This window comes from Entelurus aequoreus, linkage group LG11, assembly GCF_033978785.1.
Source record: "Entelurus aequoreus isolate RoL-2023_Sb linkage group LG11, RoL_Eaeq_v1.1, whole genome shotgun sequence".
Taxonomy (NCBI): domain Eukaryota; kingdom Metazoa; phylum Chordata; class Actinopteri; order Syngnathiformes; family Syngnathidae; genus Entelurus; species Entelurus aequoreus.
The window spans coordinates 69,388,247-69,403,952 of record NC_084741.1 but is presented as its reverse complement, the minus strand read 5'-3'; the positions used below and the strand labels follow the sequence as shown (position 1 = coordinate 69,403,952).

Here is a 15,706-nt window from a genome sequence, read left to right as displayed (position 1 = left end):
CATAAAAAACACAAGATACACTTACAATTAGTGCACCAACCCAAAAAACCTCCCTCCTCCATTTACACTCATTCACACAAAAGGGTTGTTTCTTTCTGTTATTAATATTCTGGTTCCTACATTATATATCAATATATATCAATACAGTCTGCAAGGGATACAGTCCGTAAGCACACATGATTGTGCGTGCTGCTGGTCCACTAATAGTACTAACCTTTAACAGTTAATGTTACTCATTTTCATTCATTACTAGTTTCTATGTAACTGTTTTTATATTGTTGTACTTTCTTTTTTATTCAAGAAAATGTTTTTAATTTATTTATCTTTTTTTATTTGATTCATTTTTTAAAAAAGTACCTTATCTTCACCATACCTGGTTGTCCAAATTAGGCATAATAAAGTGTTAATTCCACGACTGTACATATCAGTTGATATCGGTATCTGTAATTAAAGAGTTGGACAATATCGGCATATCGGATATCGGCAAAAAGCCATTATCGGACATCCCTACTATTTATTACTATAATGTCAATTTCTTGTATGCCTTATTTATTACTGAATAACAAGTGTTCAGCACAGCGAGAGGAAGTGCAACTCCTCCACAGTGTTAGTGTGTTCTGCTTATGACACACTGTTTTAAATCCTTTTAGAAAATGTCAATAAAAGGTTGCAAAACAACACTAGTGTAGCTCTTAAGTACGTTTTAGGACATTCAGAAAGGGGCAATGGATGAGTGGCTGTTCTAGCACATCTCATAGTTGTCTGATAGGCATTTGTGTCAAACTTTGCACTTTTTTATTTTATAATCTTAGCAGAAACTAATTTTACTATATGGCGGAATAACACAACAGCAACGTGAAATCTGACAATAAATAATTATTAATTCAACAGCAGACATGCGCATGTATGCCAATATCAACAATATATTTATACTTGACGCGGCCAATGGGCTTCACCCAGATTCTACCTCCATCGGCCCTCAGGTACACTGAGTTTTACCCTAAACATACTGACATTCTACGCTACAAAGCATTCAGTTGATTTTAGAGGCGTACCGAATATACAACAAGAGAGGAAGAGCTCCTTTTGTCATGTACACTACCGTTCAAAAGTTTGGGGTCACCCAAAGAATTTAGTGGAATAGCCTTCATTTCTAAGAACAAGAATAGACTGTCGAGTTTCAGATGAAAGTTCTCTTTTTCCGGCCATTTTGAGCATTTAATTGACCCCACTAATGTGATGCTCCAGAAACTCAATCTGCTCAAAGGAAGGTCAGTTTTGTAGCTTCTGTAACGAGCTAAACTGTTTTCAGATGTGTGAACATGATTGCACAAGGGTTTTCTAATCATCAATTAGCCTTCTGAGCCAATGAGCAAACACATTGTACCATTAGAACACTGGAGTGATAGTTGCTGGAAATGGGCCTCTGTAGATATTGCACCAAAAACCATACATTTGCAGCTAGAATAGTCATTTACCACATTAGCAATGTATAGAGTGTATTTCTTTCAAGTTAAGTCTAGTTGAAAGTTATCTTCATTGAAAAGTACAGTGCTTTTCCTTCAAAAATAAGGACATTTCAATGTGACCCCAAACTTTTGAACGGTAGTGTATTTACTCAGTAATCAAACACAAGCGGTTATGATCTTGCCCTGATGTGGGATCTGTCGTTGTGGCTTGTGCAGCCCTTTGAGACACTCGTGATTTAGGGCTATATAAGTAAGCTTTGATTGATTGATTGATGATAAGTGCAATAGAATAGACCAGGGGTGTCCAAACATTTTGACTTGGGGGCCACATTTGGCTAAAAAAATGTGAAATAACAATATATATAGCCTAGGCCTATACATATATGTGTACATATTAACAGGGATGTGATTTGAAAAAGACTGAAAATAAGCCGGGGGTCTGGGGGCCTTTTTGTTTCTGCTTTAGTGGATTCTGCCTTGGATTTTATAGCCAAGTTCTCGCTCTTCGACTCCCTCTCCACTTCTAACTGCTCCAAATGCAAAAATTATAAAGAGTACAAACAATGTTTATTCTATTAGCTAACTTCCTTTTTCTGAATAGCCATTTTTTGATTTATAGGATGAAATAACATATCTTGCAGTCGTGTTGTTTGTTTCAAATTGATTCAACTATTTAATGTGAAAATATAAAGAGTAGAAAAAATGAACAAAATGTCAGCTACTGAAAATGAAATGTAGCATTTAGACAGGCTATACCAGACCTGGGCAATTATTTTGACTCGGGGGGCCAAATTTTGAGAAAAAAATGTGTCTGGGGGCCGGTACAGTATATTTAATTTTTAGGAACACTAATACAAAACCTCACAATAATGTCAGATTGAATGCTAAAAACGTTATGACAGACCGCCTTAAAAAACAGACTGGAATTTTACATTTTTTTACTGAATGAGACTCCCAGAATGTACATGAAAATAAAGAATGTGGGATTTACAATATTAACTATGAAGGATAAAACACTGAATATTGACAACATATGAACTTCACACCCCCTCTCCATCCACATAATTTACAATGAAGCGAAACGCAATAAAAATGTAACAAACAGTGAAATATGGACACGAAGGGTAAAAAATAAACCCACCTACAATCTGATATATCACTAAGCTTTAGAACTTTGCTGTAAAAATCTCCTTCCGCGTCTGTCCCTGACACCCGCATTTCAGGCTGGCTACTCTGGAAACACTCTGTGGAAACGCTCCCCACCCACACTGCTTGGTGCCTCGTCTGAGCTGCTGTGACTTAGATTACCATAGTAACTAATTAGATTACCATAGTAGCTAATTAAATTACCATAGTGACTAGTATATCATGGAAAAAGCACAGATTCCAATCATTGAAATACTTTGTATAGTTCAAGACTTACGGTCATTTTAAAAACATCACTCCACATCATAATGGCAGCTACACTTTCCACCTTAAAGGCCTACTGAAATGATTTTTTTTTTAATTTAAATGGGAATAGCAGATCCATTCTATGTGTCATACTTGATCATTTCGCGATATTGACATATTTTTGCTGAAAGGATTTAGTAGAGAAAATCGACGATAAAGTTCACCTGTAGCGGAAGTAGCGTGACGTCACAGGAGCTAGTATTCCTCACAATTCCCCGTTGTTTACAATGGAGCGAGAGAGATTCGGACCGAGAAAGTGATGATTACCCCATTAATTTGAGCGAGGATGAAAGATTCGTAGATGAGGAACGTTACAGTGAAGGACTTGAGAGACAGTGATGGACGTATCTTTTTTCGCTCTGACCGTAACTTAGGTACAAGCTGGCTCATTGGATTCAACACTCTCCTTTTTCTATTGTGGATCACGGATTTGTATTTTAAACCACCTGGGATACTATATCCTCTTGAAAACGAGAGTCGAGAACGCGAAATGGACATTTAGTGCCTTTTATCTCCACGACAATACATCGGTGAAATGCTTTAGCTACGAGCTAACGTGATAGCATCGTGCTTTAACTGCATATAGAAACAAAAAAATAAACCCCTGACTGGAAGGATAGATAGAAAATCAACAATACTATTAAACCGTGGACATGTAAATACACGGTTAATGCTTTCCAGGCTGGCGAAGGTTAACAATGCTGTGCTAACGACGCCATTGAAGCTAACTTAGCAACGGGACCTCACAGAGCTATGCTAAAAACATTAGCTCTCCACCTACGCCAGCCAGCCCTCATCTACTCATCAACACCCGTGCTCACCTGCGTTCCAGCGATCGGCAGAAGGACGAAGGACTTCACCCGATGCGTTTGGCGGCCCGGAGACGTAGGAAGTCAAGGTGAGGTCGGCGGCTAGCGCGGCTAGCGCTCCAACAAAGTCCTCCTGGTTGTGTTGCTGTAGTCCGCTGCTAATACACCGATCCCACCTACAACTGTCTTCTTTGCAGCCTTCATTGCTCATTAAACAAATTGCAAAAGATGTCCAGAATACTGTGGAATTATGAAATGAAAACAGAGCTTTTTGTATAGGATTCTACGGGGTACCATAACTTCCGTTACTCTGGCTTCGCCACGCGCATACGTCATCATACAGCGACGTTTCAGCCGGATATTTCCCGGGAAGTTTTAAATGTCACTTTATAAGTTAACCCGGCCGTATTGGCATGTGTTGCAATGTTAAGATTTCATCATTGATATATAAACTATCAGACTGCGTGGTCGGTAGTAGTGGCTTTCAGTAGGCCTTTAAAGATCTAAAAAAATGATTTGGGAATGTCCGGCGGGCCGGATGAAAAGCTTAACGGGCCGCATGTGGCCCCCGGGCCTTAATTTGCCCAGGTCTGGGCTATACTCTAGCAAAAGTCATCACAATCATGTGTGTTCTTAAATGTGTATTCCACCTCTTCCATGCCGAGAGCAGTTTTGATTTAGGCTTACATGGTAAACAACTCAAATGAATGTTTTATCCAGACGCATACATTTGTCCAAATGTGGCCAAGTAGATGCACTGTGGGTTTCCTGGACGTGGTCTACATCGCTAAAAGACAAATCTAAAGAAGAGAATCCCTCTGCCATCTTCCACTAGTTTTTTTAATACATAAATCGCCCGCTTGAATATTCCCTCTTCTCTTCTCTGACTCTCTCGTCGTCATTTGGGATGTCTGTTGTGATTTCCCTTCCTGGTTCCATGACCCGCCCTATCTTGCCTCTGATTGGCTTGTCCGTAATGTTTTGCCCTAATCTTAACCACTCGTGACTCATCGTAGTAAACAACCAACCAATCATGGAATTTCTTACACGTCAACCAACCAATCATCATTGATGTTTCCTGTATATTTTAAGTTAAAAGTTAAAGTACCAATGATTGTCTCACACACACACTAGGTGTGGCGAAATTATTCTCTGCATTTGACCCATCACCCTTGATCACCCCCTGGGAGGTGAGGGGAGCAGTAAGCAGCAGCGGTGGCCACGCCCGGGAATAATTTTTGGTGATTTAACCCCCAATTCCAACCCTTGATGCTGAGGTAATGGGTCCCATTTTTTATAATCTTTGGTATGACTCGGCCGGGGTTTGAACTCACAACCTACCGATCTATGGGGGGGCACTCTAACCACTAGGCCACTTTTGTCCCCTGCCCGTGGAGTTGCTTCGCTACGTAGGTTCGATTTTTAAGTTAACCATTTTTAATGGCAAACCGTAGTTTTTAACCACTGGATTATCGAAAACCGTACTCATTATGGGAAAACTGTAGTTGTTGGCAGGTATGGTATATTTTTACAGAGATAACAAAGACAGATTTCAGACTATAGACGGGAAAATCACATGCCTGATTATAATAAAGGGTCTATAATTTTTAATTAATATAAATGATTGTTAAAGGCCTACTGAAATGAATTTTTTTTATTTAAACGGGGATAGCAGATCCATTCTATGTGTCATACTTGATCATTTCGCGATATTGCCATATTTTTGCTGAAAGGATTTAGTAGAGAAAATCGACGATAAAGTTCGCAACTTTTGGTCGCTGATAAAAAAAAGCCTTGCCTGTACCGGAAGTAGCGTGACGTCACAGGTTGAAAGGTTCCTCACATTTCCCCATTGTTTACACCAGCAGCGAGAGCGATTCGGACCGAGAAAGCGACGATTACCCCATTAATTTGAGCGAGGATGAAAGATTTGTGGATGAGGAACGTGAGAGTGAAGGACTAGAGTGCAGTGCAGGACGTAAGATGGATGGATGGAAGGATTTAGTAGAGAAAATCGACGATAAAGTTCGCAACTTTTGCTCGCTGATAAAAAAAAGCCTTGCCTGTACCGGAAGTAGCGTGACGTCACAGGAGCTAGTATTCCTCACAATTCCCCGTTGTTTACAATGGAGCGAGAGAGATTCGGACCGAGAAAGTGATGATTACCCCATTAATTTGAGCGAGGATGAAAGATTTGTGGATGAGGAACGTGAGAGTGAAGGACTAGAGTGCAGTGATGGACGTATCTTTTTTCGCTCTGACCGTAACTTAGGTAAAAATGCTCATTGGATTCCACACTTTCTCCTTCTTCTATTGTGGATCACGGATTTGTATTTTAAACCACCTCGGATACTATATCCTCTTGAAAATGAGAGTCGAGAACGCGAAATGGACATTCACAGTGACTTTTATCTCCACGACAATACATCGGCGAAGCACTTTAGCTATGGAGCTAACGTGATAGCATCGGGCTTAACTACAGATAGAAACAAAAGAAATAAACCCCTGACTGGAAGGATAGACAGAAAATAACCAATACTATTAAACCATGGACATGTAAATACACGGTTAATGCTTTCCAGGCTGGCGAAGCTTAACAATGCTGTTGCTAACGACGCCATTGAAGCTAACTTAGCTACGGGACCTCACAGAGCTATGCTAAAAACATTAGCTATCCACCTACGCCAGCCAGCCCTCATCTGCTCATCAACACCCGTGCTCACCTGCGTTCCAGTGATCGACGGAGCGACGAAGGACTTCACCCGATCATCGATGCGGTCGGCGGCTAGCGTTGGATAGCGCGTCTGCTATCCAACTCAAAGTCCTCCTTAACCCGGCTGTATTGGCATGTGTTGCAATGTTAAGATTTCATCATTGATATATAAACTATCAGACTGCGTGGTCGCTAGTAGTGGCTTTCAGTAGGCCTTTAAGAGAATATGAAAGTTCAACTCCTGACAGATTTTTTTGTTAAAATAAAGCCAATAATGACATTTTGTGGTCCCCTTTATTTAGAAAAATATCGAAAAGTATTCAAATACATTTTGGTACCGGTACTAAAATATTTGTATCGGGACAACCCTACAATTACGGTTAAAAGCGAGGTGTAGAAGAGTTGCAAGCGCAGTGTTTGTGCTGATGTTAGTGCATCTCGGGATAGCGGGAAGTCTGCAATTATTGAATCAGCAGAGCATCAGCAGCATTACATCATCAGACACTTCCTGACTTGAGGTGCTGGGTCTTCTGAACACCTTAAACATGCACTTACAGCTGATGAGGAAATACAGAGTCACTTGTTGCAATGGAAGTGAATGAGAAGGGGGCTCGGCCTCGGCTGGCCTCGACACTGAGCTTCCGCGCAATGATTGGATGATCTGGAGGCTTAAAGGCCTACTGAAACCCACTACTAGCGACCACACAGTCTGATAGTTTATATATCAATGATGAAATCTTAACATTGCAACGCATGCCAATACGGCCGGGTTAACTTATAAAGTGACATTTAAAATTTTCCGCAAAATATCCGGCTGAAAACGTCTATGTATGATGACGTCTGCGCGTGACGTCAATGGTTGAAACGGAAGTATTCGGACACATTGTATCCCAATACAAACAGCTCTGTTTTCATCGCAAAATTCCACAGTATTCTGGACATCTGTGTTGGTGAATCTTTTGCAATTTGTTTAATGAACAATGGAGACTGCAAAGAAGAAAGCTGTAGGTAGGATCGGTGTATTAGCAGCTGGCTGCAGCAACACAACCAGGAGGACTTTGACTTGGATAGCAGACGCGCTATCCGACGCTAGCCGCAGACCGCATCGATGATCGGGTGAAGTCCATCGTCGCGCCGTCGATCGCTGGAACGCAGGTGAGCACGGGTGTTGATGAGCAGATGAGGGCTGGCGTAGGTGGAGCGCTAATGTTTTTAGCATAGCTCTGACGAGGTCCCGTAGCTAAGTTAGCTTCAATGGCGTCGTTAGCAACAGCATTGCTAGGCTTCGACAGGCGGCACAGCATTAACCGTGTAGTGACAGGTCCAGTGTTTGGTTCGGTGTCTCCTGATAGTAGTATTGTTGATCCTCTGTCTATCCTTCCAGTCAGGGGGCTTATTTCTTTTGTTTCTATCTGCATTCAAGCACGATGCTATCACGTTAGCTCCGTAGCTAAAGTGCTTCACCGATGTATTGTCGTGGAGATAAAAGTCACTGTGAATGTCCATTTCGCGTTCTCGACTCTCATTTTCAAGAGGATATAGTATCCGAGGTGGTTTAAAATACAAATCCGGGATCCACAATAGAAAAAGGAGAAAGTGTGGAATCCAATGAGCCCTTTTACCTAAGTTACGGTCAGAGCGAAAAAAGATACGTTCTGCACTGCACTCGAGTCCTTCACTCTGACGTTCCTCATCCACAAATCTTTCATCCTCGCTCAAATTAATGGGGTAATCGTCGCTTTCTCGGTCCGAATCTCTCTCGCTGCTGGTGTAAACAATGGGGAAATGTGAGGAGCCCTTCAACCTGCGACGTCACGCTACTTCCGGTACAGGCAAGGCTTTTTTTTATCAGCGACCAAAAGTTACGAACTTTATCGTCGATGTTCTCTACGAAATCCTTTCAGCAAAAATATGGCAATATCGCGAAATGATCAAGTATGACACATAGAATGGATCTGCTATCCCCGTTTAAATAAAAAAATTCATTTCAGTAGGCCTTTAATCACTTTTCCAATGACAGGAAAACGAGATATGTAAACCACTGCCAGAGCATTTTTCAAGTTTCATTCCGTTTTTCCGAGTTGATATGGAGAATTTTACAATCCTCGAAGTAACGTTTTTAGTGTAAAATCTAGCACCTTCATATCTTTTATTCGTTATTGGAGACTGTACTCGTGTGTAGAGAGTTCTGAAAATGAGCTTCACCTACTGATAAGCCACTACTTTTTTCCCTGCGCTTTATGCAATTCTGCGGAGAATTTAGGAATTTTTACAGGTTCACAAGCCGCAAATAAATTTAGCCTTGTGACATTAGAATAGAATAGAATAGAATAGAATGGACTTTATTGTCATTATATTTGCATATAACGAGATTAAGGACTCCAATTTAAGGTGCGGTAGTGGAAACAAATATGGAATAAAAATAAATCACATAAGTAATAAATATAAAAATTAAGAATTGAAATAAACAGACTACTATCCAATAAAAACAATAAGCAATCCTGTACAATATACAAAACAATATACAAAAAAACTGTACAATATACAGAACAAAACAAGAGTACCGGAGTAATAAAGTAATGACAATCAGTCGGACGTATTGCACTCGAAGGGTAATATTGCACAGTAGGGTATTGGGGTAGGATATTGTATAGGGGTGAATCATTTATTATAAGTTTGAGTTCAGGATGGTGACAGCTGTGAAAAAGAAGCTGTCTCTGAGCCTGTTTGTTCTGGCTCTGATGCACCTGTAGCGTCTGCCCGATGGTAGCAGGTGGAACAGGTGGAAGCCAGGGTGTGTGCTGTCCTTGGTAATGTTTTTTGCTCTGTTGAGGCAACGGGAGTTGTGTAAATCCTTGCAATATTACCCTTCGAGTGCAATACGTCCGACACCGATTGTCATTACTTTATTACCCCAGTACTCTTGTTTTGTTCTGTATATTGTACAGTTTTTTGTATATTTTACAGGATTGCTTATTGTTTTTATTGGATAGTAGTCTGTTTATTTCAATTCTTATTTTTTTATCTTTATTACTTACGTGATTTATTTATATTCCATATTTGTTTCTTGGAAGGATGAAATTGCTGAACGGGTCACAGTGACCAATAAAATTGTTCACATGAAATCACAGCACTCACACAATTATTCAGTCAGCTATTTAACCGTGTTATGCACTCACCCTCATCAAGACACGACGATATGTACAGCCCCAAAGCCAAAATCGCTCGACCCATCAATCGAAATAGGAAACAGCCAATGTATGGAATGCAAATCCACCACCACTAACAGACCCGTAAAGGCTGGACCGCCGCGCGCCGAAGAAGACGGCACAAGCCCAGAAAAGGTCTGAGATAGCCACCCCGAGTCCTTTCTACTCCGACACCGAAGAAGATGGCCTCAAGTCGGAGGACGACAAAGACAGCGATATCTCTTTGTTTAATATTTAAACAGCACCTGTTTAGATATTTCATGTTTCAGTGTATACACCTGCGGTTTATAGAGTTGTGTCGCCAATATGTGTGTAAAATACAATATTTAGGTGCGATTTTACTCCAAAAGGAGATACGTTAAAGAAGATCACACCCGGTTGCTCATTGGTTGAGCAGTGCGGAATGTAAGCATACCCTGTCGCTGTGCCTTAGCTATGGGTTTTTTTTATTAAAGGGGAACTGCACTTGTTTAAAATGTTGCCTGTTGTTCACAATCATTATTAGAGACATGAAAACACATTTCTTATTTATTTTTTTAATATTCTAAAGAGGATAAAAAACGCTTGCAAGATGCAGATAATGGGAGTCACCATTGTACCCTTCTAAGCTTTATTAAACAACTTCAAAAGCCTCCAAGTATAGTAACAGACATGTTTATAACAATATGTAATATGTACAATATTTACTGTATTTTGGTCATTCTTATGCCTGGTTCACACCAACGGCGCTTGCCCCGCTTTAAAGCGGCGAGCAAAGCGCCGTCATTTTTGTCAATTTTTCCACGAATATCCCGATCTCCGAAGTAATGTTATGCTTTGATACACTCTGATACAAATTAGTTGCCGCTTTGGGGGGACGAATTACTGTTCCTCACCATTTGATGCCGCTTTGATATGCTTTAAATCACGCTTTGATACGTTTTATTGCGCTTTATTATGCTTTGATGCGATCCTGACGCTTTAAATCAGGCTCTGACACGATTATCAAGCTCTGTTGTGCATTGGAATTAATGTGTCATGAACATTAGTTTGTAATAATGACTTTGAAATGTGATATTGTTATGTAATTATGTGCAATTTGGAAGATGCTGTGATTATTATTTGGTGAATTTGATGAATAAATTGCGTGCGCACACATAATATAATAAAAAAGAGAAATATGATAAACAAATAAGTAAAAAAAAATGTGAAAAACTCAGTATACCAATTTTCCCCCACATTTTTTTGAATTTATCTATTTATTTGATTTCTCTTTTTGTTTTATTATATACAGGATAAAACACAATTTAATAAAAAAGAGAAATATGATAAACAAATAAGTAAAAAAAAATGTGAAAAACTCAGTATACTAATTTTTCCCCACATTTTTTTGGATTTATCTATTTATTTGATTTCTCTTTTTGTTTTATTATATACAGGATAAAACACATAATTTAATAAAAAAGAGAAATATGATAAACAAATAAGTAAAAAAAAAAAGTGAAAAACTCAGTATACTGTTTTCTGTTTTTTTTAACATGCCTCAAAACAGCAGCTTGGAATTTGGGACATGCTCTCCCTGAGATAATCCTGATACCCACTACAAGGAGGTAGGAAATGCTGACTCCCACCCCCTCAGCACACTGGGAACCAGCATTACTCCTCTAGTCAGTTTACTAGTCACTTTATACTTTTTATTGTCTCGTTTTTTTTACATTGCCACTTAGAGTGGTCTTAGGCCATATTGTATATTGCATATTGTGTATATTGTGTTGTTTCTGTATATTGTGTGGTTTCTTCTTTTTTAAAAAAATGCAAAGCACCTTAGGGAAGCAACCTAAATTTCGTTGGACCTGTACCTGTACATGCACAATGACAAATAAAGATCATTCATTCAACTATGGGAAATACTATACTTTGACTTTCACAAGGTGCATTATTTTTTTTTAAACATGCCTCAAAACAACAGCTACAAAAACAATGAAGGCACACAGATGAGAAGTGGGGGCGGGGGGTTTTTGTCATTCTTGTTTGGTGTGGCTTCACAGTGTGGCGCATATTTGTAACAGTGTTAAAGGCCTACTGAAATGATTTTTTTTAAATTTAAACGGGAATAGCAGATCCATTCTATGTGTCATACTTGATCATTTCGCGATATTGCCATATTTTTGCTGAAAGGATTTAATAGAGAAAATCGACGATAAAGTTCGCAACTGTTGCTCGCTGAATAAAAAAAAGCCTTGCCTGTAGCGGAAGTAGCGTGACGTCACAGGAGCTAGTATTCCTCACAATTCCCCGTTGTTTACAATGGAGCGAGAGAGATTCGGACCGAGAAAGTGATGATTACCCCATTAATTTGAGCGAGGATGAAAGATTCGTAGATGAGGAACGTTACAGTGAATGACTTGAGAGGCAGTGATGGACGTATCTTTTTTCGCTCTGACCGTAACTTAGGTACAAGCTGGCTCATTGGATTCCACACTCTCTCCTTTTTCTATTGTGGATCACGGATTTGTATTTTAAACCCCCTGGGATACTATATCCTCTTGAAAATGAGAGTCGAGAACGCGAAATGGACATTCAGTGCCTTTTATCTCCACGACAATACATCGGCGAAATGCTTTAGCTACGAGCTAACGTGATAGCATCGTGCTTTAACTGCATATAGAAACAAAAGAAATAAACCCCTGACTGGAAGTATAGATAGAAAATCAACAATACTATTAAACCGTGGACATGTAAATACACGGTTAATGCTTTCCAGGCTGGCGAAGGTTAACAATGCTGTGCTAACGACGCCATTGAAGCTAACTTAGCAACGGGACCTCACAGAGCTATGCTAAAAACATTAGCTCTCCACCTACGCCAGCCAGCCCTCATCTACTCATCAACACCCGTGCTCACCTGCGTTCCAGCGATCGGCAGAAGGACGAAGGACTTCACCCGATGCGTTTGGCGGCCCGGAGACGTAGGAAGTCAAGGTGAGGTCGGCGGCTAGCGCGGCTAGCGCTCCAACAAAGTCCTCCTGGTTGTGTTGCTGTAGTCCGCTGCTAATACACCGATCCCACCTACAACTGTCTTCTTTGCAGCCTTCATTGTTCATTAAACAAATTGCAAAAGATGTCCAAAATACTGTGGAATTAGGAAATGAAAACAGAGCTTTTTGTATAGGATTCTACGGGTACCATAACTTCCGTTACTCTGACTTCGTCACGCGCATACGTCATCATACCGCGACGTTTCAGCCGGATATTTCCCGGGGAGTTTTAAAAGTCACTTTATAAGTTAACCCGGCCGTATTGGCATGTGTTGCAATGTTAAGATTTCATCATTGATATATAAACTATCAGACTGCGTGGTCGGTAGTAGTGGCTTTCAGTAGGCCTTTAAAGTTCTTTATACGTCCACCCTCAGTGTGACCTGTATGGCTGTTGACCAAGTATGCATTGCATTCACGTGTGTGTGTGTAAAAGTCGCTCCGGACGTGACGACAGGTTGTAGAGGGGGATTTTCGGGAGGGGCTCTGAAATTCGGGAGTCTACCGGGAATATCGGGAGGTTGAAACCGATACTGATTATTTCCGATATTACATTTTAAAGCATTTATCAACCGCTAGAAAAAGAGTTCCTCAGTGTGCGCTCTTACAATAATGTTGCCACAGATTGGTTATTATACAGGTTACAGAATGTAAATGAAGTAATGTTGGCAGTTTTTGGATGCATTGTTAGCCACCTAGTACGAGCCGATTATTACTAATTAGGGTTCGCATGTACCCTGTACAAAGGACTCCCACAGGGAGTCCTTTGTACAGGTACAAAGGAACCTATTGAAATTGTAAGGTTGATTATTATTCCGCAGCTTTGCGCACGACTTTGCCCCCCTTAACATGCTTCAAAACTCACCAAACTTTATACACACATAGAAAAACTGGGACAGCACACTTTAGTAAAAAAAAAAAAAACAACCAAAAATTGAAAATTGCGCTCTAGCGCCCCCTAGGAATAAAACAAAAAAAAACTGCCTGTAACTCCCACGAGGAAGGTTATAGAGACATGAAACAAAAACCTGTATGTAGGTCTCACTTAGACCTACAATTCATAATTTCACATCCTCGGGCAAAAACCTACAGGAAGTTGGCAATTTCCCCTTCAACACAAAAAATGACTAAAAACACTAATTTTTGCCTCTTTGAGCTGTAATTTGACCCCCTTAAAATACTTCAAAACTCACCTAACTTTTTACACACATCGGGACTGGTGCAAATTGCGATCTAAAAAAAAAACCGAACCCCAAAACTAAAAATTGCGCTCTAGCGCAATTTTTGAATAAAACAGAGACAAAACTGCTCCTCAGAAGGAAAACTCCGACAAAACTGCTTTTAACTTCCGGTAGGAACGTCTTAGAGACATGAAACAAAGGCCTCTACGTAGGTCTCACTTAGACCTACATTTCATAGATTGACATCCTTCAGCAAAAATCAACAGGACGTTTGCAATCCCTCCTTCAAAACTAACTTTTTGTTCAAACCGGTCACCTAACATCAAACATTATCTTCTCTGAGCGCGTTTGTCGTTTCAGCTTCAAAATACTACAGTAGAGAGATTGAACCCATCCATCCATCTTCAACCGCTTATCCGGAATCGGGTCGCGGGGACAGCAGCTCCAGCAAAGACCCCCAGACTTCCCTCTCCAGAGCAACATTTGCGACTTCCTCCTGGGGAATCCCGAAGCGTTCCCAGGCCAGAGAGGAGATGTAATCCCCCCATCTGGTCCTTGGCCTGCCGCGGGGCCTCCTCCCAGTGGGACGTGCAGATTGAACCCTTCTGATTAAAAGTTGATGGAAGCGTTTTAATAAGTGCTACGGTTTTGATTTTACGAGCCTTCAAAGAAAAGAACCACTGTGCCGCAGCACCTAGGAAAAAAACACAGACACAACTTCCTCTAACTCCCAGTACGAATATCGTAGAGACATGCAACAAAAACCTCTATGTAGGTCTGACTTAGAGCTACATTTAATACACTGACATCCTTCAGCAAAAATCAACAGGAAGTTGGCAATCACCCCTTCAAAACAAAAGTTTCATAAAAACACTAATTTTTGCCTCTTTGCGCTGTAATTTGACCCCCTTAAAATACTTCAAAACTCACCAAACTTTTTACACACATCAGGACTGGCGGAAATTGCGATCTAATTAGGACCTGCCAAAATGCGGACCCGACCAACGCTGCTTGCAGCTTTAATTAGAATTATTCTCATAAGGATTGAAAATAGGCCAAATTCCAAAATAAGTGCAGTTCCCCTTTAAACAATATATATTCGACAGTCTGTTTACCTGTTTGATAAAGCCACAACCACATGCCAAGAAAAACATTAAAATGTTAGCCCGTCGAGTTTGGACGGTGTGCTTTTTCCGAACTTCCCAGGACAACAATTAGTATTTTGAAAGGAAAAACCGACACATCCCCGGAGCGGCAACAAGTGCATGTTTAATATGTAATGTACGCGGAGAGGTCTGACCTTCTTGAGGATGAGGTAGGAGACGGAGGCGTTGGCGTCGATGATGATGGTGGCGACTTTGTCGTCACGTATCTCCTTCAGCAGCGGGGTTGGGTCCAGGTTGTCATCCAGCATCCTGACTGACAGTGTCTCGCGGGAGATGAGAAAGCGACGCACCAGTTCCTCCAATCTCAGCAGGCCTGGGGCAGAGCAACACGGGAGTCAGTCTGCATATCAATGTCTCTATCAGCAGACGCCAGGCAGACGCCTTGCAGGGACTGTTAAAAATGCTCATATATCACCGGGTTATATGTGTGACAACCTCGGCTGAGTTGTGCTTCTAGTTGAATCGCTCTTCATACGTTGCACATAATACATTTCATTATTTGACTTCGAGCCTCTATTTTTTTTACCCTCACCTAGAGGCCACTGTTTTATTTTTGGGTTTTGTTTCTTTTCCTCCAGGCCTTTTGTTCAACTGTGGAGTGCAATTGACTTTGTAGGACGCGGGAGCAAATACAAACGGACAAAAGACAGGCGTCGGGTCATGAAAGTCACCATGGCAACCAAAGAGATGC

General features: G+C 40.7%; 1 protein-coding gene across 2 annotated transcripts in view; it reads right to left on the bottom strand.

Annotated features, from left to right (window-relative positions):
- Nucleotides 1–15,706, bottom strand: part of grik5 (glutamate receptor, ionotropic, kainate 5) — a 459,142-nt gene that overhangs the window by 88,381 nt on the left and 355,055 nt on the right. For both annotated transcript variants that reach the window (XM_062063911.1, XM_062063910.1), the window contains one exon: nucleotides 15,150–15,328. In XM_062063911.1, the coding sequence (XP_061919895.1) occupies nucleotides 15,150–15,328 (179 nt within the window). The remainder of the gene's footprint in view (nucleotides 1–15,149; nucleotides 15,329–15,706) is intronic.